Source organism: Laccaria bicolor, genomic scaffold (genome assembly GCF_000143565.1).
Source record: "Laccaria bicolor S238N-H82 LACBIscaffold_39 genomic scaffold, whole genome shotgun sequence".
Classification (NCBI taxonomy): Eukaryota; Fungi; Basidiomycota; class Agaricomycetes; order Agaricales; family Hydnangiaceae; genus Laccaria; species Laccaria bicolor.
This window is the reverse complement of record NW_001889910.1, coordinates 312924-333807: the sequence shown is the minus strand read 5'-3', so window position 1 is coordinate 333807 and position 20884 is coordinate 312924. Positions and strand designations below refer to the sequence as shown.

General features: G+C 48.3%; 9 protein-coding genes across 9 annotated transcripts; 2 read left to right on the top strand and 7 right to left on the bottom strand.

The window, feature by feature from the left end:
* Positions 1 to 1632: 1632 nt before the first annotated feature.
* Positions 1633 to 2674, top strand: LACBIDRAFT_308286 (uncharacterized protein; the record flags this gene model as incomplete). Its single annotated transcript, XM_001886710.1, has 8 exons — positions 1633 to 1771; positions 1829 to 1888; positions 1948 to 1980; positions 2035 to 2166; positions 2230 to 2328; positions 2379 to 2417; positions 2469 to 2516; positions 2568 to 2674. 8 exons carry the CDS (start codon positions 1633 to 1635, stop codon positions 2672 to 2674), a joined length of 657 nt encoding a protein of 218 aa, XP_001886745.1.
* A 511-nt stretch (positions 2675 to 3185) lies between these two features.
* Positions 3186 to 4596, bottom strand: LACBIDRAFT_308285 (glycosyltransferase family 15 protein). Its single transcript, XM_001886629.1, has 3 exons — positions 3980 to 4596; positions 3457 to 3894; positions 3186 to 3398 (listed from the first exon to the last, which is right to left on the bottom strand). The coding sequence occupies exons 1-3, from the start codon at positions 4461 to 4463 to the stop codon at positions 3262 to 3264; spliced, it is 1059 nt and encodes a 352-aa protein (XP_001886664.1). The 5' UTR covers positions 4464 to 4596; the 3' UTR covers positions 3186 to 3261.
* Positions 4597 to 4605: 9 nt separating this feature from the next.
* Positions 4606 to 5043, bottom strand: LACBIDRAFT_308284 (uncharacterized protein; the record flags this gene model as incomplete). Its single annotated transcript, XM_001886628.1, has 2 exons — positions 4606 to 4931; positions 4995 to 5043. The coding sequence occupies 2 exons, from the start codon at positions 5041 to 5043 to the stop codon at positions 4606 to 4608; spliced, it is 375 nt and encodes a 124-aa protein (XP_001886663.1).
* Positions 5044 to 5618: 575 nt separating this feature from the next.
* On the bottom strand, positions 5619 to 7715 carry LACBIDRAFT_308283 (sulfate anion transporter; the record flags this gene model as incomplete). Its single annotated transcript, XM_001886627.1, has 7 exons — positions 5619 to 5732; positions 5789 to 5923; positions 5973 to 6054; positions 6104 to 7268; positions 7316 to 7438; positions 7497 to 7551; positions 7596 to 7715. The coding sequence occupies 7 exons, from the start codon at positions 7713 to 7715 to the stop codon at positions 5619 to 5621; spliced, it is 1794 nt and encodes a 597-aa protein (XP_001886662.1).
* Positions 7716 to 8446: 731 nt separating this feature from the next.
* On the bottom strand, positions 8447 to 8850 carry LACBIDRAFT_164055 (uncharacterized protein; the record flags this gene model as incomplete). The annotated part of the gene is made up of 2 exons (XM_001886626.1): positions 8447 to 8532; positions 8589 to 8850. Coding segments are annotated over 2 exons (348 nt in total), but the record flags the coding sequence as incomplete, so codon positions are not given.
* Positions 8851 to 9599: 749 nt separating this feature from the next.
* Positions 9600 to 10382, bottom strand: LACBIDRAFT_308281 (uncharacterized protein; the record flags this gene model as incomplete). Its single annotated transcript, XM_001886625.1, has 5 exons — positions 9600 to 9806; positions 9862 to 9938; positions 10021 to 10051; positions 10108 to 10196; positions 10250 to 10382. 5 exons carry the CDS (start codon positions 10380 to 10382, stop codon positions 9600 to 9602), a joined length of 537 nt encoding a protein of 178 aa, XP_001886660.1.
* Positions 10383 to 11441: 1059 nt separating this feature from the next.
* LACBIDRAFT_308280 (glycoside hydrolase family 12 protein) lies at positions 11442 to 12501 on the bottom strand (the record flags this gene model as incomplete). Its single annotated transcript, XM_001886624.1, has 6 exons — positions 11442 to 11469; positions 11530 to 11624; positions 11681 to 11786; positions 11843 to 12054; positions 12114 to 12349; positions 12411 to 12501. The coding sequence occupies 6 exons, from the start codon at positions 12499 to 12501 to the stop codon at positions 11442 to 11444; spliced, it is 768 nt and encodes a 255-aa protein (XP_001886659.1).
* An 841-nt stretch (positions 12502 to 13342) lies between these two features.
* LACBIDRAFT_332217 (uncharacterized protein) lies at positions 13343 to 18024 on the top strand (the record flags this gene model as incomplete). Its single annotated transcript, XM_001886709.1, has 10 exons — positions 13343 to 13433; positions 13484 to 13578; positions 13645 to 13874; positions 13927 to 14244; positions 14349 to 14862; positions 15489 to 15783; positions 15815 to 15834; positions 15875 to 16048; positions 16097 to 16741; positions 16789 to 18024. 10 exons carry the CDS (start codon positions 13343 to 13345, stop codon positions 18022 to 18024), a joined length of 3618 nt encoding a protein of 1205 aa, XP_001886744.1.
* A 148-nt stretch (positions 18025 to 18172) lies between these two features.
* LACBIDRAFT_308276 (uncharacterized protein) lies at positions 18173 to 20424 on the bottom strand (the record flags this gene model as incomplete). Its single annotated transcript, XM_001886623.1, has 6 exons — positions 18173 to 18595; positions 18655 to 19235; positions 19285 to 19601; positions 19660 to 19813; positions 19885 to 20037; positions 20097 to 20424. The coding sequence occupies 6 exons, from the start codon at positions 20422 to 20424 to the stop codon at positions 18173 to 18175; spliced, it is 1956 nt and encodes a 651-aa protein (XP_001886658.1).
* Positions 20425 to 20884: the final 460 nt, after the last annotated feature.

Sequence of the window (20884 nt, the reverse complement as noted above, 5' to 3'; positions counted from 1 at the left end):
ATTATGTTGCACCCATACCCGACCCTTGTGAATCCGGGCGCTTTCTCCGAGGTACGCCCTGTTTCATCCATAGGATAAGCCTGAACCCACGTTCCGATGAGTAGGAGATGACCGTGACGATGGCGCGTCCTTCTAATGGCAACGGCACGACTTCAACCGGAGTCATTCAACTATCTACCTCATGCTTACCTAGCCTCCTTCCCTCGGTGCCCTCTTCTGCCATCGGCCCCTCGGGGTTTTCCTAGCGGGAAGCTGCCCTTCGCTTCTATGATATGAGGGTGTATACTCGGCATCAGTCTCAATACGACGCCTTGACGTCGAAAAAATGCGATCTCAAGCTCAAAGGCAACCTCGTCCCCAAGTGGTGTCTATTCACTCAAAATTCCCACCTCTATCTCTGTAACTAAGTGGTTATTTAACCGCATTACTGAACGTGGCCACCACCATGGGTTCAGCATCGACTACGGTTTGTGACCGACGAAAAGTGCAGGTTTGAAACATGAGGTGAAGTATTGATTTCATTCGGGTTTCCCCTGCGTCAGTTGTTTAACGAATCATTTATACGGCATCACAGCAATCATACACATCAATGCGGTGACATGCTCCTCGATTGTTACTTTAGTTTTGAAGCTGTCGCAAATCGGGTTCCCTTCAGTGATTCAACACTTCGTGTAACACTCCCCTCAGTATGGTTATAAATCCCCACCCCTTGACAGTCTGCTGATTGGAAACTCTAGTTGCTGTATCATGCTGACAATTACATTCCATGAATGTCGGGTGGATTTATGTTTCGATCAAACTACCTCACTACTTCTCAGCGTCTTCCACTATGACATTAGCACCTTGGCCTTACGCAAAAGTGCGATCTTCGCCTTGCGTCGACTAAAACGTGTTTTCATTTTCCAGTGTGAATCTTTTGGCCACGCTCGTAAGTCTTGTCATTGAATACGCAGTCTACAGTGAACAGTAGGCAACTCCTTTGTTGCGGGTGATGATAGTCGATCTCCCTTTCATGGAGGTGATCAGGTCCTCTATCCCGTTTTTCAAGGATCAGATTGGAACCTGATGTTACGACGTCATGAGCATCGTTTGACAGGAAGGATGGAAGTTGAAACAATTCAAATCGAAAGTAATTCTACTCTTGACATCCCTTGGGTTCCCCTACCGTGGAATTTAACGAAGGAGGCCGTTGTTTCTCACTCAAGAGCGTAACTTTGACTTACGCTGACTTGAAATAGACCATGCACATACGTTGAACAATTGACGTCACTTCCGTCTCGAGCGGAGGCGTTTCTTATCACGGACCGGCCGTCGCATCTTCAGTTGGAGAAGTCATGAATTCTCGCGGTCTTACAGCGCGCTTTCATCCCTCACTCCTATAAAGCTCATCGCACCATTCCGTCTGATTTCCTATACCTCGGCAAACGTACATGGTGTCAAGAGAGACTGTAATCGATATAAATCAACTTGTGGAGTACGTTGACGCCATGAGGCTGGTCACGGTGCGAGCATCATCTTCCTTAAAGCTTACCAACTAATTATCCTAGTGTTTCAATAGTGGGTCGTCTCTGAACTTCATCCGATCGGCATACTGGTAACTGAACTAGTTGTTGCGCAGTCTCCGCGGCGGCGATGTTGGTGTATGACTATTTCTTGACATTGAGAATGGAGGTGGATTTGGTATGGTTGTCAGCGTGGGGCCCCATGAAGGTCTTGTTCATTGTTCAGCGATACCTTCCCTTTATAGATGCAGCTACCTTCACCCTTGTCCGTAAGTGAAAGTTCGGCCTGGTTCATGATCCTATCCTGATTTTCGGAATCATCACAGACCAGTCATCGACGACGATTAACCCGTCGGTCTGCAATAAAATTGAGAAAGCTCAGGGTGGTACGTCCCTCCCTCGCATATTTATTGTATTCGTTTCTTGAAGCCCCATTGTCCTTTAGTACTCAGCGTCACTGGTTTTATTCTATCCGAAAGTCCGTCTAATTATTAAATTCATGTTGATCGGACATTGATGAGTGTCGTTCTAGTCATTCTAACACTACGCGTATGGGCAGTGTGGAAACGAAGCAAGTTTTTAGGAATCGCGCTATCAATACTTCTCCTTGCCACTGCGGCTGCATGCTACGTTTTCACTGGCCTTTTTCAACATGGCCTAAAATGTGCGTTGAATCAATCAACTGATCTTTCCCCCTTTTCGAACTGGTCAATAATCGATACCTAAGTGAGCAATAGACCATATCCCGAATTTCCGGGGTGTTTTATTACGGGCACAAATCGGTTGGTATATGTGAACTGGCTCGCTTTGATGGTATATGACTCAGGTAAGTGCGAAAAAAATCCTAAAACAGAAATTATTTGACGACGGCCCTAGTTCTCCTCGTCGTGATGATCATCCCCGGAATTACGGCCTGTCCGTCCTTATCTTTGTGAAGAATATCTTTACTTCATGATGCTGTTTAAGACCGAGAGCAAGGGAATGAAGGCCTTCATGCGGTTGTCTATCGCGATGGTAAGCAAGCCCCAGAAATATTGCCAACTTACTCGTTTGACGGGACCGTAGGCGTCGTGTTTTATGTCTATCTCTTTGGTAAAATGAAATCGACAGCGTGCTTGATGATGCCGTCCTTACCATACATACTCATGCAGTTTTATCCGTTACCAACGTAATCGTAATAAACGCGCTGCCGGTGGGTTGATTTGATTACTCACAAAAAGAACATGGACTAACGTTGCATCAATAGGCAAAATATCTTTATATCCTTATGTCGTACGTTCCAGATTTCGTATCAGTACTGAAGAGTGCTTATGATTTGAAAATTAAGTGTGGAACGATGCCTACATTCCGCGTTGACGAGCAGGGTGATTTTGCACATCAGGGACCACATAAGGAATATGATCCCACTTTTCTCTGATGGTATCACGGATATCCAGTTCGCTTCCTTTGCGGAGGACGAGATTTAGAAGGGGAGTTTGATAGCGGGCCCGTGAGGCTTATCACTACATTAGTGCTCACTGACTACTTGCTGAATACGAACAGATTTCCTTGAGATTTCTCTTGCTATTGCCTGTCCCAAAGAGTCACGTGATAATAACGTGGTTACCCTGTTATCATTCTGCTTCGCGACAGAACTTGCAATAATAATCCCAGTTTCTCTCAAAGCCTTATTTCCTGCTGCTTCAAAAAAATGGATAAATTATACATTGTGTCCAAAAATGCTGTCCAAATTGCCAAGACGTCGCCGTCGTCCATAATTCTACGGGTGTAGCGGAACACATTCGCACTGTTCTAAATAGTTATATGGATGGTAGTAGCGTATCCCGCAAAGCCTTTCTGTTTCACGGTCCATGTCGAAAAACATTTGTGTAGTCACCCACCGAAGCGGTGCATCACCTAGAGTAAAATGGACGAAACATTAGTGATTAAACGAAATAGTTGACTCAACACTCACCCCAACGCCATTTGTAAAATCCCTCTGGGTACTGAACGAGATGATAGAACCATTCCTTTACCTCTGGCTTTCTAAACTCCTCCAGCTTCACAATTTCGAAATTGTTGTAATAGCCAGATACCGGCACGTCGTCCAGATCGACGTCACCGGTAGGCCATTTCCATGTTTTGCTAGCGTTCAACTGTGATTCGACTTCAGGATGTGAATCGGCGTAATCGCGTATGAAACGCCACAGTCCCTTGGTCACTACAGGTGCGTCATTCCCAATCCCAAGGTATCCATACGAGCGTTGGCGAGCGTGCATGACCTCGAAGGGATCGTAGCAGAGTGGTTCAAGGAAGAGAGAATCGGTATCCATACGTAGGTAGTACGTGACGTCTTGTAAGCGTGGATTGAAAAATATTTTTGTCGAGTAGAACGCACACATGTGATGATATCCTGTGCAACGCAAAGAGTGGTTTATAAAGGTGGAGGGGGAGTGAATGAGTGATAAAGCAAAGGAGTAAGTTAGTGTGGGACGTACCAGGCCATGAGCTTGGAGAAACCGGATCGAGTTCCTCCTTGGTATGCGGTATCCCCTCTGGAAGCACCCAATCAAGCTTAACGAATTCTACTCGATCACTAAAATCCCTTTGCGAGCGGTTGGACTGTCCTCCAATTTTCTCGCGAAGGCTGGCCAGAAAGTCATCCTGAACAGGTGTATCGTCGAAATCTCCAGTGTGAAAGAGGATGATGGGCCATGGATCGCGGAGCGGCAGATACACATTTACAGATGCCAACGATCCCAGTAGCTCGTCTGCGTGAGATAACCGAACAAGATAAATGATAGCAACGGTGTATGGGGGATGAGGCGTTTGTGAGGTGATGAAAGGGGAGAATTTTGATAAAGTAGCCTTGAAGGGTGGGTGATAGGAAGATAGGAGGGTGAATGAAATAAATAAAAGGAAGAAAGAAACCACCACCGCTCTTGTCAATGCGTACCGGGGCGCAGACGAAGGTATGGCCATGGTGGTAATGTCGTGGACTGTGGCAAGGAGGGTTATGGTGTTACGTGATAGAGAGTGCTTCCATCGCGTGAATAGGGTAATCGTGCGAGTCAGATGTCATTTTGGGCGCTCTGTTCGGCTCATTGCAAAGATAAGACCAAACTCAATTGCAAAGTGATCGCGGAACGTGGATGTCGGATTTAGGTGGGGTTTGCGCCCCACGCGTCAAGTTGTTTTTCATGCACCTATACGTAACGGCGTGAAGCCAGAAGATGTTAAGTAGAAATGGTAAAGAGATCCCAAATGTCGACGACCTTGTGACGACGACAGGCAGACACGATGGATTCACGATAGGGGTTGGGTCAGAGGACTTGGGGAGCGGCGACTCAAAGCTGATGAACACAAGATGAGTTAGGTTTCCGTTGGAGACTGATCTGGGTGTGAATATGTCAAGAGTGGAACACGTGTGGAGGTACTGGACATCGAAGACTGAATATAATATATCATGAAATGTTAGAGTCACACTGAAGGCAATAGCAGACTCTGACTCACCTGGTAAGGCCTTAAGGGCCTCTCCCAGAACCAAACCCCAGGGACCCATCTCGTGCGGTAGTGGCGTGTGCGGCTCTCAGTGTCGCCATCGCCGAAGAAGAGATGTTGATGAGTTTGTGATCGTCGACGCAGCACGTGGCTTGTCACTGCCAGTGTTTGTCACTGTTTGAGGCAAGTTTGAGGGCCAAAATCAAAGCGTTCAACAGTCCAGTGACTAGTGAAGCGGGATGACTGGGGGGGTCGTGGAGCGTCCGAGGTGCAACATGCCAAAAAGGGAGGAGCAGTTTTTTCGGAGCGCGCACGAGTCTCTCGCTTAAGCCTCAGCCGTTTTCTTGTCGTTTTCAAGCTCAAGCTTCAAAATTAAGGAAGCGGGGCTCTCAATTTACGATGCTGAGTCCTGTGGCATTGTGTTCCATTACATCTCAAGTATTTTAACGTTCAAACATTGGCCATATGCGACTTTCTTGAAAACCTAACAAAGCTTTGAATGGTCGAAGTGCAGTTTCCACGATAGCGCTGCAAAAGAGATTATAAAATTCAAGTTGAAGGTAGAGCTTCAGCAACGGTCAGACGAAAACTACGACAATTACATATTTACAGTGACACCAGGCGCCATTGTCAAATTCAGGGTGTTACATGCCTCACCGCGCTCTCAGCTGCACGAACTGTTGCTCCAAGATCAAGGTGGAAAAATGGGGTATCCGATGGAACCACCGGCTTCCACTCCACAGTTCCCGACTGGCGATGAAGTTTCACAACCTCCGTCGCCTCCAAATCATCTTTACTGTACTGGCTTGAGAGTCGGCTCTCGTTGTACGGAGCGACGGAGGCGAGGTCCGGCGTAACTCAGAGTTTGGAATACCTATTCGGAACCCACCCGTCACGAGAGCGCGTCTAATCCAGGGTGACATGATGGGTGCGAAGTGGAACTGAGGTAAGGTCGTTAGTATTGCGAATGGGAGCTAGTGTGTGACGAACCTCTACGGGGTGATCGACCCACTTTTCGACGACGGTGCGGATATCGATGAGCCCTTGGACGGCAGTAGTATCTACATGGGACCTGTAATAAACTCAGAAAAATGGTACAAGAAAGTGAATCAGAATCATACACTGCAGAAAAATCGAGGACTATGGCGTGTAGAATGGGTTTTTCCAAATTTGCGCTCTGTTCGCTCTCGTAATCGCCAGCACGCCTGGGACCCGGATCATTCCAAGGACGGTCAGCAGCTTTGACAGACATGTCCTTCCCACGTCTGAACTTCGCCTTGACGTAGTCCACAATTGCAGTGTAGACGATATGGGAGTTAGGGTATACAAAGCTCTCCTCGAGGTTATAGATTAGCACTCCAGGTGAGGAAGCTTCGACCTTGACGTGTGGATTCATGATGCCATCTTTGGTGAGCGGTAAATAGACCTCTCGATCAACAGTAGATCCAGAAGGCCGGACGGTGACTTTGCCTAGGAACGCCCCTCGAGGGCGTGCGACCCGAATTAAGAGCAACGCGAGGGAAGCGGAAATGGATATGTAAATTCCGTTTTCGATGGATGAAAAAACGGTGACGAGGACATGCCCAAATGAAAAACTCCAGGGGCGAAACGCGCCAGTAGGAGTAGACCTAAAATGACAGGGATAAATAAGTGTCTTGAGCCTGAGATGATGAACAAGTCTGACCCGTGCAGGAGACGCTACAAAATCAGCGACTGCGTGAATGATGATAGCGGACAGGCCTGCAGTTGGAATCCAGAAGAACGCAGGGGTAAGGCCATACAAAGCAACAACGACGACGACGGCGGTGTATACACCAGCCAAAGGTGTACGAACACCCGACTTGGACTTGAGCGCTGAATGAGAGAAAGACGCAGTCGCTGGATAAGCGCCAAAGCAAGATCCAACCGTATTTGTAACGCCGATCGCAATCAGCTCTTGGTTCGGATCGATCTTGTAACTGTTTAACCGCCCGAAAGCTGTGGAGATGAATGAGCGCTTTTTCCCATAAGACACTGTGACCTTCTCACATTTCGAAATGGCGATATGCTCCAAGAAGAGAATGATCGTCGCGACGGGAAGCTTGGGTGCTAATGCTGAAATAAGTTTGCGAGTGATGATTGGCTGCCTCACCACCTTGAACCCAGAAGGAACTGTCAATAAGATCTTGATGGGATAATTCCCATCCACTTTTCTGTGCCGGCAGTACAGCCAAGCGGCCAGCGTCAAGATAATCATTACAAAGGCGTTCCGAAACACACTGATGAAGAACAATATGCGGGTTGAGACTATTTCAAGTTGTAAGCGCGGTGGAGCATGGTGCGGCAAGACATACCGCGACGTGGGAACCGCCCTTCAAGTCTCAGACAGGTGTAGCGAATGGCAGACATTGATTGCGGAACGACAACTATGCCCACCGTCAACCCCGCTATCAAGTCACCATAAAGCCATTCTGGATCTGTGGAGAGAATATGGGCGTGAAATCGAAGCCAGGAAGAACGTGGAGAATGACAAACTGTAGCGAGTAATCCAACCAAGGATTGGAAACAAGCTCAAGAGGTAGGCTTTGACCTATAGCGAATTAGAAACGGAATCAAGTAGGATGGTATACATACAGGTTTAGCAGGGTTCGAGGACAAGGGCTTAAGCCACTCCGTTACGGAAGCCACACCAGCAGTTTCCTCTGGGTAGTCGATGATTCGCTTCCCCAAGCGCTTGACTGAGGAAAGAGACATAGCTGCTGTAAGGCAGGTTTGACTGTTTCTAGCGGGTGGCTTTTATGGATGGGAACTTGTGGCATGACTAGGTGGAGTAAAAGCCTCCTTTCCCTGAATGCAATGCGATATGCAAAAGGCTCTGCTCGATGATGGCGCAATCTGCGGACTTTGAAAACCTAAATTGAGCCAAGCAACAAGTTGTTCTAATTATAACCTTCTACACTCTTCACATGAACAAAACACTCGATGGAGGGAATCGTTGGAGGACCCCGGAAAATAGGGGAGCCCTGATCCTGAAAAGGCACCTTTTGTCTGGAGAGCTCCGTCAATGTGTCCTGGTGGAGAGGTGCCGAGTGACTCAGAGGGAATGCATAGACACAGACGACATGGTGGTAGGACTGGAGAACCTACAAACACGACGTGACATGTAAATGTGTATGTAATGACCCTCTGACACCTATGCAAGACCCCGAACACCAGGGGGATGGAGTATGCATCTGCCAGGATGCACTACTCCACTGGATTTCGCCTGGCCTCGTCAAAACTCTCATTCGGATGGGCAGGATCTGACCTGAAATCGCCTCAGAAGGGCACCAATCGAGAATAACAGGGGTCACCCAGTGGCCTCGACTAGTTGAAATACCCATCAAGCCACGAAGGAAAATCATGGGAGCACTCCGTACCTGCTGGATATCATTCCGATCTTGGAGTGGGAGTTCTTTATGGAAGTTGCCGCTGCTGTCCACTAATTCGTACTCATAACCGACGAGGAACATAGCGAGGATGAGCTTCATCTCCAATTTTGCGATCCTCATTCCAGCGCAGGGATGTCGGCCTGGTTTTACAGACAAAATCAGTCGGAAAGATTATAAAGAATGTAGAGAAACTCACCGACGCCCCACCCGATATAAGTATATGTTTCTTTCTGGTCCTCCTCTTTCCCCTTTGCGAACCTCCCAGGATCGAACTTAGCGGGGTCGGTATAGATGTCCGCGTTCAAGTGAATGTCGGCTAAAGAATAGGTGAGGAAGTCGCCTCTCTTAATAGTAGTATCCGCTAAAAGAATGTCTTTCCCGAGATTTCGACGTATAGCTGCACCAGACGTAGTAGTTCGGATAGTCTCGCGAATGACGAGATCCAGAGCTGGTAATTCCTCTTCCCATGCACTCATGCTTCCGGAGAAAGTCGTATCGCTTCGTGAAGAAAGTCCAGGCTGTGAAAACGGGAATACCGCCGAGATCGTGGACACCAGCTTTGGACTTTGAGGAACGGAGGAGAGTGGCGAGTGTCGTTAGAACACCAATAGCTAGCGCTGTGAGAAAGACCGCACTATAAGTCGGAGGCCATCCTGGGGTCAAGACTGTCGGGTTGGGGGCCGTCATGATTCAATGGGACGAATGGATGGCGGGGGCATTTTATAATTGCGGTTAACCGGCATCTTACTAATTTTGCAAAGTCACTTTGACTTTGAACGTGGACCATTGTTCGAGGTTGGTTCGAGGAGGAACCAAGGAGAAGATGGCATCAGCGCTCGAAATAAATAATGGTGTCATATTGACATCGAGTTCCGGCTCCTACCGCGAAATCGAAGCTGGCCGGCGGCCGCTGGAGAGATATTACGGCTAGCTTCATCTTCAAGGCTGCTGTGGTATTCAACTCTGAATTCCCTCATATTTTTGTGGGATATGTTCATATTGCCAAACCCTATGAGTCGTCGTGGAGTTGGAGGCTAGTCGAAGAAGACACTGGCCGCGTGGAATGATAGAAGTAGTGCTACTTGTATCCATTCGTCTGCGCTTCGATCGCCAGCGGTCACCCGCTTCCGCCACATAAAGGGCTCGTCTTCATAGCTGCACATGTGCATCACTCGACGTCCAACGTCCAACGTTCAACCATACAACTTCAGCTGTCTCCAGTCAAGTGACAGAACATAAGGCGCTTACTCCAGAACCAACTGACAACACTAACGGTAAAGAAACGGAGATGTGGTGGGACGATTGAGAAGTTTATCAGTTGTGTTGGAATGTATACTCCCCTAAACAGAATCAGCAGACGCCACTGGGGATCTGTGAGGACGCACCAGTTTCGGATGATGGTGGGTACGGATGCCTGCAATGGAGACGTTGGATGATGAGAAATTGAAAGGGAGAACAGCAGAACACACGGCTTTGATACGAGACGTTGCCTCTTCTGGTTTTCCTTCAAGAATGCTCATTGATCCGTAGAAGAAGGCAACAGGCACTAAAATGAAAACCATGACATGAGTAAAACACGATTTTGAAGAGGTGAAAGGAATGGGTAGATGATAAAGGAAATTACGGACCTGGCGTGAGGATAGCTTGATCCAGCCAAACCTGGGAATGAGACGAGAAATCGTAAGGAACTTCATGATGGGTATGAATGGACGTACCCGGTACACCAACGCCTTAGTAGGGCTGGGGAATTCGATTCTATTCAGGAAGGAGTACCACGTTGTCATGGCTGGACCAAACAGTGCACCTAGTAAGAAGTCAGCAAAGCCTGACCTTGGATGTACCAAGAAGGAAGTCCACCTCCGTAAAAGCTTAACCTCGCCGTACGAAGGAACTGATAGAAATGAAACAGGGTATTAGTAAGATAGCGGTTTAACGAAATGAAAGCTAGAATAGGGCTCCCGACCGTGGCTAATTCCTCGCTACGCGCCATCCTGTGTCAGCCAAACGTGAGCGCACCAGCCCTTTCGCCATTGCTTCAAACTGCAGAAATACTCACATCATAGTCATTCCCTTTCCCCTCGACAGCCTGCTGCGCTATTATGCCTCCAGCTCCAAATAGTACGGCAGCGGTCTTGCACTACGTGATCATAGGCTTCCGGAGAAGAGCTGAACTGACAGAACCAGGCGATGTGGTTGGTTGGCTCTAAAAATGCGTCGACTAGCGCCGAGAATTGAAGTACTGACTTGTAAGCACCGATTAGCGTGGCCATTCCTGATTTTCCAAGTCTTCACGGTGCTGATTCCCTGTCAGGCCGTTGGTATGGTTGGTCTGGATGGACAAAGTCGAAAAAGAGGTGGTGTGACACGTGTCGACATTCGTCGATCAAAACCACAACAAACCAGAACAAACCCAACTCTTATCTCTGCAGTCTGCAAGACTGCAACCGACAACACCTATCTGGTGAGCCAACCGAATCTTACCCTATATGACATCGCGCAGAAGCTAATACATTTTACCAAGCATTTTTTTTCCCCAATCGATTATCCGAATTACTTATTCAGCACTGACAACGACGCGAACCGTGAATTTGCGCAAACCCATGGCCGTTATGACGGTCCTTGTCTTCCTCGCAATCACATATCACGGTTGAGAAAATTTACTTTGGTCAAGGCCGGGAACAGAACGCGGTGACGAGAAGGCACGAGAGGGCTGAACAAAGGATTTTTGTGTTTGGGTGACCGTTGAATAACATCGCTTCCGATGCAGAACAAGAGTCCAATGCCTGCCTCGGACCCAAACCCTCTGATTCTACTCTACATACAGGCGCGCCCACAATTTGCACTATGTCGTTTGTATGGTAACAATCACCCAAACACAAAATTCCATCTACCAAGTGACCAGCTCGGGCCTTGACAAGATTATGAATATTTCCTGTATATCGCGATCTGTGGCGCCAATGAGTTAGTGTAGATAACTCTCAGGTACATCGTCAAATTCTCGTACCGGGTGCTAAGTACAAAAGAGAGACTTGATAAAGTTCGCAACTTCTCAGTTGATGACGACGCTATACGCAGATCTAATAATTTGGCCCTTTGAGCAAGACTGACTCAGAGAGACAACAAATGGACAGACGCACGTTCTGAAAGTAGCTGTCCCGGAGAATGCTTCAGTGCCCGCCTGAAGTGTCGTTAAGTACTCTGAAGAGCTAATACTTCCACTGCCCGTCAGATACTACCACAGAAATAAATCAGTCTCTTTTAGGAGTAGGGAATTCTGAGATCGTCAACCTTGATAAAGACGTTGAGATCACCACTGAACTTCGTGATAATGGTGCCGTTGGACGGAAGGAACGAATACACATTGTTATAGCCGTTCGAGCCAAGATACAGGTCCCTGGCAGGAGAGGTCCTCAGAAAATATAAGGACAATCACGAGTGTTTTGGGCATACCAGGTATATCCGGCAAGAGAGATACTGTTCGCAAAGGCCACAGCTTTTCCATAGGCGTTGTACGAGAAGGATATAGGACCTGCACTGAAATTCGCGAGCCAGATCATGATTTCATTATGATTGCCCCCTCCTGGAGTCGTTGAAGTGAAAAGATCGAAAGCGACATCCGCAACCACGCTTTCCGACGTGCTTTGCGACCACTTCCACTTAGTCTACAGCGAATTCGAATTAAACATTCGTAATAGAACGGTCATTTGAAAAAAAAACTCACCAGAATGCTGGAGATATTTTCAAGCCCCTTATTCAACCCCTCGTTGAGTTGCATATTCGTATAACTCTTGACGTTAGTACCACTACCACCAGCCCATTTCCACGGGTTCTTCCACGCGATGGTGGTCCCGTTGAAGGACGTAATGGCAGCGCAGCTTGATCCAGAGCTGGCGTCTGATTTACCCCACTGGTCGAGACACAGGGAGTACTGGCCTGCAGTGACGCTGTCCCACTCGCCTGTGGGAGTGTTTTAATGAATAAATATACGGATGAGAGAAATGGCGAAAGGGATAGTCACCACAGTGGGAAGAGGTGTCGAGCGCGTGCACATGGGTGCCTAAGCAGAGGAGGAGGAAGGCGGAAAGGAGTGTGGTCTTGAAGGAGTGCATGGTTTGAATGGAAAAAAATATATCCAGCAGAGAAGAGTCTTGTGCGCAACTCAATGCCGCCTGGTACTATTTATTGGTCTAGAGATCCATTCAATGCGGATAGAGCAAAGGACCATATGGCAACATCTGATACCGAGCCGTCGTCCTGTTTCACACAGAGGGCGCAATTCGCGAAGCCCACGACTGCGGGGAATATTATTTCCTCGCCTGGAAATTGGAAGCGATATTTGCTCATTTTCGTCGTCATGCGGGTAAGCCCAAGCTGAGAGCCGACAAGTGTCCGAAAGGGATCTTGTGAAGGTGCATCAATTCTTGGTTATTTAAATTGAAGACCTTGACGACCTTGCAAAGGGCCAACTGCGATACTATAGAGATTGTCGTAAGGAGAATATCATCCCAATTCAAGTACAGGAACCGAGATAGAACGTTGGGCTTTCAAGACACCGATGCATATTATTGTCCGCTAAAGCACCGTGAAACCGACAACCGAGGGCAAGAAGGACGCTTTAAAGGCGCCGTGAGCGACAAAGTTGGGGAGATGGTGGAAGTCAGGCGCCAGTTAGGTAATAGTTTTTTCGTGTAAGTGTTGTCGCATCGAGTTATGCTGGATGACTAAACTTTCCCCGCAACAGAAAAATGGAGCGCTGATTCAGAAAGGGAAGAGATGTACGAGAAGACCTCAGAGAAGGAATGGGGGTTGTGTACAGTAGTCCACTAGCCACGGCAAAAATTAAAAATCATGGACGACGAGTGGACGGAATAAGTAAGCTGAGGCCAGCGAGACTCGAGAGGATGCTAGCATTGTCTCAACGCCACATTGCGTATTAAGCGAAGAAACGGAATGATTGCGAACCAGTGGTTGGACTTCAGTCAGGAGAAGAACCACGCCAGTAAGGAGTGGAACGAGAAAAATGCACTTCATGAAAGCTTAAGTATGCCCGCTGGCTGGATTGACAAATTGACAGTGACATCATGTGACCAGTTGTTTACTCCCTTCTCGCGTCATGTGATGGAGCGACTTCCTTCAACTTAAGTCACGAAACTACCAAGATGTTCTCCTGTTTGATTATGCGGATGGTATGCTCTCCCTTAGGAGATTCACGGTCGAACAGCATACAAATGAACCAAGTTTGCCTTCTGCAGTCATCCAGGCGTCCGATTCCGCCGCCGCCTTCGAGCGCAGGCGCTTCTGCTTCGACTAGGCCTTCTGCATTGACGAAGATGATGGATATGCCTGAGCTGGAGCTTTCAGCCAAGGAAAGGGTCGTGGCTACGTGGAACTTGCAACGTCGTAGGGATTGGGGTGAGATTAAGAGGTGTTTGGTTGATAGCCAGCGGATGCGTGATTGGGGAGGCTTGGGGGAGAATCTTGAGTAAGTGCATTTCTGGCGTGGACGAAGTGTAGCTGATGAGTCTCACGTGCAGCTGGCTATCTCAGGCTGAGATATCAAACTTTTCAAAGTCCCAGCGCATTCTCCCGCGGTCCCTATACCTCTCCCACCAATTTTCTTTCCATACCTTGGGAGAAGACTACCATGCCCTGGTCCGCAAGGAAGTTGAAGTTAACGATTTCTCTTCTACCACCACGAAAGGCGGTGCCGGAGAATCGTTCGTAGAAGGCAGTTTCTCCTCTTCACCCCGCGACATTCGCCGTTTTTCAACGTCCTTCGACGAACCTCTTGTCTCTGCTCTCGGGGCCGGCTTCAACCACTCCCCTCAATATAACCAGGCCATCACACCCATGTTCCCGAACGGCACCCCAGCTTAAAGCTCAAGTCGTCCAGGAGCTCGATTCCCATTCGGAAGTTGGCGTGATTTGGGGATAAGATGAGTGAAGATTTTGGCAGGATTAGGAGGGAGATTCAGCATAAAGTCAGATTTCCGTTGCTGGCGCCTAGAAGCGATAGCAGCGTTTCTTTGGAGTTTGACGAAGAGGATGAGGACTTTTTGGGAGGTGGGGTTGACGCTTTGTTGGATGCGCCAGTACCACTTCCAAAGCAACGTGAAGGTTCAAGTGCATCGCGGGGGACGTCCAGAGACGATGCAGTCAGCGTGGACTCGTCGCTCTCTGCCTCAAGTGTGAATGTCAATATCGACGTTGACGTCCGAATTGGAACCGTAGATGAAGGACATCTGGCAGGGGTGGGATTACCAAGACAAGATCAACGTTATGGACCCGAAAGGGGCAGTGGTGGGATGGTCTATGCACCGCAGGGTTCTCATCTTAGGCTTGTGGACAGGTATGCTGAACAACCGCAAGCTTCGTACATCGACCCAGATTTGATGTCGACATGGTCTACCGGTTTACATACGTTTTCATTTCCTCGTCTCGGGTCAAATACTCACTTTCACTCCTGCTCTGTATGTAGACTAGAAGAGTGGGTATCGTATTTATCAAATAATGGCGAGCCGACCCAGCATCCTCCGTGACATATTATCTACGGATAGACCTTTTCCTGATGCTTGAACGGTCAAGAACGTTTGATCGGCGACAAGGGACGAGAATAAGTATGTGATTCGAGGAACGAGCGAGGTGGGTGAGTTCCAATGGCGGCGTGGGCACCCAAGTGGAGTTGAAGTGGAGCATTAGTGAACACTGATGGAATAGTAAGAGTGGTTTCAAGCCTGGAGCGATATCACGGCTGCTGTTGTTACCTCTCCCTCCATATGGCTCTCTATTCTCAGCTTCACCTTCATTGCTTCAAGACTGCTGTGGTATTTAACTTTGAATTCCCTCATATCTTTGTGGATATGTTCATATTGCCAAACCCTATGAGTCGTCGCGGAGTTGGAGGCTAGTCAAAGGAGACACCAGCCGCATGGAATGATAGAAGTACTAGTGCTATTATATCGTAGCGGCGCAAGCGTCAGTCCCCGACTCTGTTTGAAAACAATACTCGGTCAAAATACCACAGTAACATGCAAATTGCGTATCATAAATAATGTAATTTACACAACCCACCTGAATAATCTTCTACACTTATTAGTTGCCTGCTCGTCGCCGAACCGCTAGCGCGGTTCGCTCCTCGCAGGCCAGCCGAGGTTCTATGCACCTTACCAAATGTTCCGGCCAAGTGGACATGGGAAGAAAGAACGGAACAAGCCGAAGATTGTGGGAATCCATCCAGAAAGTTCCGAATTTCGAGAGTCCGAACCGCCGCCGATCCGCCTGTCCGCCTATCCATACAGCACATGACGGTACTCCATCACGTGTCGTCGTGTTCGTCACCAGCGTCTTCGCATTTGCCTCGCTGGCTCGTCTCTTGACTCTCTTCAATAACAGTATGTACCCCAACTATGTTCTCTTGGTAAGTGATATGTTTTTTGTCTGTTGTGAGGGTCGAGAGCTGAGCGCTGAGCCACCACTTTACAGTCTCTCTCTTATCTTACCACTCTCCCTCTTGTCTTCAGCATTTCGTCTTGTTCAATTAGGATGTCCCAACCCCATGAAACGCCGTCCATTCAATGTATTACTTGCAAGCGCAATGTTCAGTATGCGCCTGTCAAATCAGATGCTAATGGCAACCAGGGGCGCCTTCTCGCGAAGGTATGTAAATATATGCGCAATTTTCGATTGATTCTGATACTTTTATAGTGTCTTCATACCGACCCCAGCACAGGCGTCAAGTGCAACTTCTTTCGTTGGCTAGCGGGCTCTCGAACACCCTCGCTATCGCCCCGTCTCGCTTCAACCAGTCAGCTGCCTGCCGTTGATCAACATGGTGGACCTGTGCTCCTGACATCTATCTCTGATGCAGCGGGTGCACCGCCAGCTTCGCAAAAGCAGTCTTGCGCCACTATGGGTTGCTCTTCAACCCGAATTCGCAAAGGCTGTGGGCGACGAATGTGCAAGGCACATTGTCTCGAAGCAGGTGGTTGTGCTGACCCAGCCCACAAAGCATTGCAATCAACAACGGCTCCCTACACGGTTGCAGTACCACCCCCACCAACTCCCATCTTTCCGGCACACATGAATCCCATTGGGGTGCCGCGCTCGACCTCTGCTGGCTTTATCGAACCCAACCCACCCCCTGGTCCTCTCACTGGCGCCGCCTCTTCATCGTGCGTTCCAAGGAATGCCCGTACAGAACCCACTTTTTCCTCCCACATGACAGAGCTCTACACCGCCCAAATGGCTCGTGAGGAACAGTTGAGAGAAGACAGGCGACAGGCTGAAGCTATTAGATTGGAGAGTAAACGGAAGGTTCAACAAACAGCTTTTGTGTATGCTTGGATGGAGGTACGTTTTCTCACATGCTATAAAAGTACATGCTCATGTTTCTTTAGGATGGCGTTGCCCCCGTTCTTTTTGAGGTCCAAGAAGGCTTTGTCTGGCCTCATTTCATTCTGAATGAGGCCGTTCTCGATTCTGCGGGCTTTGTAGACATTTCGGTCAACACCCGCTTCAACATTTTCCGCTTCAACCTTAATCATTGGACCTGGGTGAAGCTCAATCATGTCGTTGAATTGAAGGATGCTCCCCGCATATTCATCAAGGCCACCCACGTCCAACGTTGTCAAGATTTCGAGCTTTTTCTTTCCACCACGTCCTTGTCCGCTGCGAGCCCCAACATCCGTACCAACCTAGCAAGGGAACGTGCTTATGTGAAAAGGAAAACAACCGAATACGAACTTTCGCAAGGCTCAAAGCTTCCCTTTGTAAAGAACACACACAACCTATCCCCTAACGGCGTCGTCTCTACACCCAAGCGTCCGCGTTATCAAAGGCATGAAGAATCCCCTACTCCAACTCTGACGACGTATCGTCCGCCAGCTCCTCCTCCAAAGTTTATTGGCAATTTTGCCCCTGGTGCGACCAGGGTCGTCAAGAAATCGGCTGCAGCAAGACGACGGGAATTGATGGATTCTTATGACAGTGATTCGGGGCTTGAGTTGACTGACCTCGAGCTTGCCATGCCTTTTGTTACTCACTCATCTGCCACATCATCCATCCACGTTAATTCGGCCGCCCCTTTGTCTACCTGCCGCATCAATCCGTCCGCCTCTTCGTCCGCCTCCCACATGAATTCGGCCGCCTCTTCGGCCAACTCCTTGTCTACCTCCCGCATCAATTCGACCACCTCCCATGTTGATTCGTCCGCCCCTTCCTCAATTGTATCTGTCGTTCCTTTCTTGATCCCCAATAAGCGCATTTCAAAAAAGCCAAGGTGGCCAGCCGATTTCTTCGCCGCTAGTATTGCCAACTTCTTCGATGAGGTCGAAGACAGTGCGAGCGATACACAAGTTTGTTCGCTCTTTGAATATCACTTCGGCCGGTGGGTTGACTACAAGAGGTCAACCTACTATGATCACCGCCAGCGGTGGCAAGAAGCGACGCTCGAGGCGAAGCAGGCAGTGCTGTCCGCAGGTCAGACAGAAGCTGGCTGCTGGCTCAATTTTATGTCAATGACTCGAGCACCCCGGGCACATATAAAGGCTGCGCGTCGGCTTAATGTTGATCAGCTTGCTATGGTCGACAGTGATGTTATGGAGATCTCGTCGGGTTCAGACGGTGACGCGTAAATGCCCTTACTTATCTACCTTTCCCTTCACTAGATTTGTAGTGTTCTTGTAGCGTGTAGTTATACTATGTATCGTACCTGTATTAGATTTGTAGTTCGCATTTGTTTTGTTATTATAACATGTAGCTACTATTTCTCCGTTCCCTGTATTAACATACATAGCCCGTTTCTGTAATGAAATGACCGTCCTTCTGGAGCTTATCACGGGTCATCGCATTTCGAAGTAGAATCATGGTGTCGAGGAAAAAATTGTATCGATCGACTCGCATCTCGCGAAGAATTGAGTGGAACCCCCCTAACCACACATTGGTCTGCTCGGCAATGGAAGAATTAAAATACCAACCCTTGCCATTTTCATCTAGCAATTCAGCATAGTCAACGGGGTTGCAGTTGCTTTGGCAATACTTGTCTTTGACTGAGTGTTTGCAATTGAAGTGGAACACGTCCACCGTGAGTCCCATGTCTTTGAAGAAGGGGTCGCCTTTGACGTGCTTGGAGAGGGAGCAGTTATTGTCGAAAAACAAATGATTTGGCTTTTGGTGGTTGATGCTGAACGTACGTTTCACAAATTCCTTCGCAAAAGCAACTTGTATAAATTGATCCGAAAACTGAAGAGAAGATGTGGGCTTACCGCGCATGTTGCGATTGCCTCCGCCCCATAGAATGTTTCGCGCGCAAGAATCATACCACAAGGAGCAACTAAAATCTGCTCATTGTGGGTCCTCCGCCTCCCAAATTGTGCCGAAATTCTTTTCTTGGTTAAACCACCAGTCAGTGGAGGTGATGCGCCGCGCGGGTCTGAAACGCCATCATTTACACCATGAACCAAGTTCGGGTCCTGCTCATCCACCTCAAACTCCTCCTCCTCGACATCACCGTCTATAAGCTCCCCAACTTCGATCTCCTCAGCAATTCCATCATTGAGATGCGATACACGTTGACGCTTCAACTTGTCCTGCAGCTGAACACGAGACTGGCCTCTCAGGATATACATGCGCTCAACCTCCCTGTGATCTGGGTGCTGGCAGGTCCTTTTGCCTTCAAGAACAGGTCTGTTGCACTCCTTGATAGCGCAAATGCTACTCAGGTTACGATGTATTGCACAGTAACGATCCCGTGAGGTAGTCAATGGAATTTGGCAGTTGTGGACAGCACAACAGTTATGTCCCAACGTTATTCCATCCATCACGGCGACCCACACAAACAAAGCCGCTGAACCATATTTAACTTCTGTTGGCAGCATCACATTGGGGATACTCACGCTCACCGTCTTTGGCAGCATAGATACGCGTACACTTCTTGCACCGGTGCGAGATTTCCTTTTGTCCATATAGTTTAATACGAGCATTTCGCGCTTTGATAGCCTGTGTGAACCGATCTGTTTGCTCTCCGGTGTGAGGTACTATCAAGGTGCTAATTCGTTCACGATGGTCTTCAAGCAGAGATAGGATCGTGAATCCATCTTGTATGTGATCACCTTTAAGTGCAGCTTGGAATTTCCAGTTGGAAGGAAGGCCATTGCTGCCAGGTCCTGCAAGTGCAACTTCATATGTACGAGCACAGTTTGTAAAGGATTTCCTAAGAGGAGTATTAATCCAAATTTACGATGCTTCATGGTCTAGTCAATCAAACATACCATGAGATATTAGTATCAGCACGCCACATGTGCAAAACCTTCAGCTCAACGAATTGGTGCTCTCCAACTTGAATAATTTCTGGTATAGCACCATCATAATAGTTTCGCATGCCGTTCTTTACAGAATAGTTGTGGTAGTAGGCTGTTTGACACCCTAACAACGTTTCCGTATGAGAAATGATGGCAACTCCTGAAGCATAATAAACTTTCTGCGAGACGCCGCACCTTCGCATTGGAATCTTATCACCCAGACGGGGCGAACGCCATCCAAAGTGTAGAGTACGCCTTGTGTTTGGTCTGCCTTCTGGAGCTTAAGGTCCTTCTTTGGTCGGTCACAGAGACTGTCTGTGCAATAGTTAACAGGAGGGTATAAAGATCCTATTACATGATTCTCTTTAGAATATGCTGAACAAAATGGAGAAACAAGAAGAACTCACTATAACCAAGGTCTTTCCCAAACAACTTGAACCTTTCATCCACAGCCTTTGCCTTCTCATTGTATCCCCACACAGTTTCCTTGAGGTATGACCATAATGTATGTATTGACTCCGTGTCAATTTCACATAGATTAGACAGGAGGTGCAGAATGGATTGAGGCAGGAACATTGGTGGATCAGTAGTTGGCCAGTTTGACGCTTGGGCAAGGAGGATGTCGTTCTTGAAACGGGGTGCATAGAGCAAGAAAGTCGATAGTTTGATGAGAACATCCTGGTTCAGGACTTCTGGGAATGAACGCGCAAGTTTGAGGAAACCGTTGATTGACATGTTTTTGAGATGATTATGGTAATTAAGTTACAAGAATGTGAGCGGTTGCGAGCGAGTATGTAGTTTACGACAGTCGCGAACTTGACGCGATGAAGGCACGTGATCGTGCTCGGACAGGCGGATCGGCGGCAGTTCGGACTCTCGAACTACGGAACGTCCTCCAATCCATCACACACGATGGAGCTCGGAGCTTTATCGTTCTGACGGAACCCTCTCTGTTCCAGAGTCGGGGATCCATTCGTCTACGCTTCGATCGCCAGCGGCCACCCGCTTCCGCCACATAAAGGCTCGTCTTCATAGCTGCACATGTGCATCACTCGACGTCCAACGTTCAACGTCAGCTGTCTCCAAGTCCAACTCTATAGTACTCGTAGTACTTGCTACTATTATAGCACTTCCCCGCGACAACATCCACGCGAAGTCGCAAGTCCAGGCTGGCTCCCCCGTTCAGCGTGTCTGT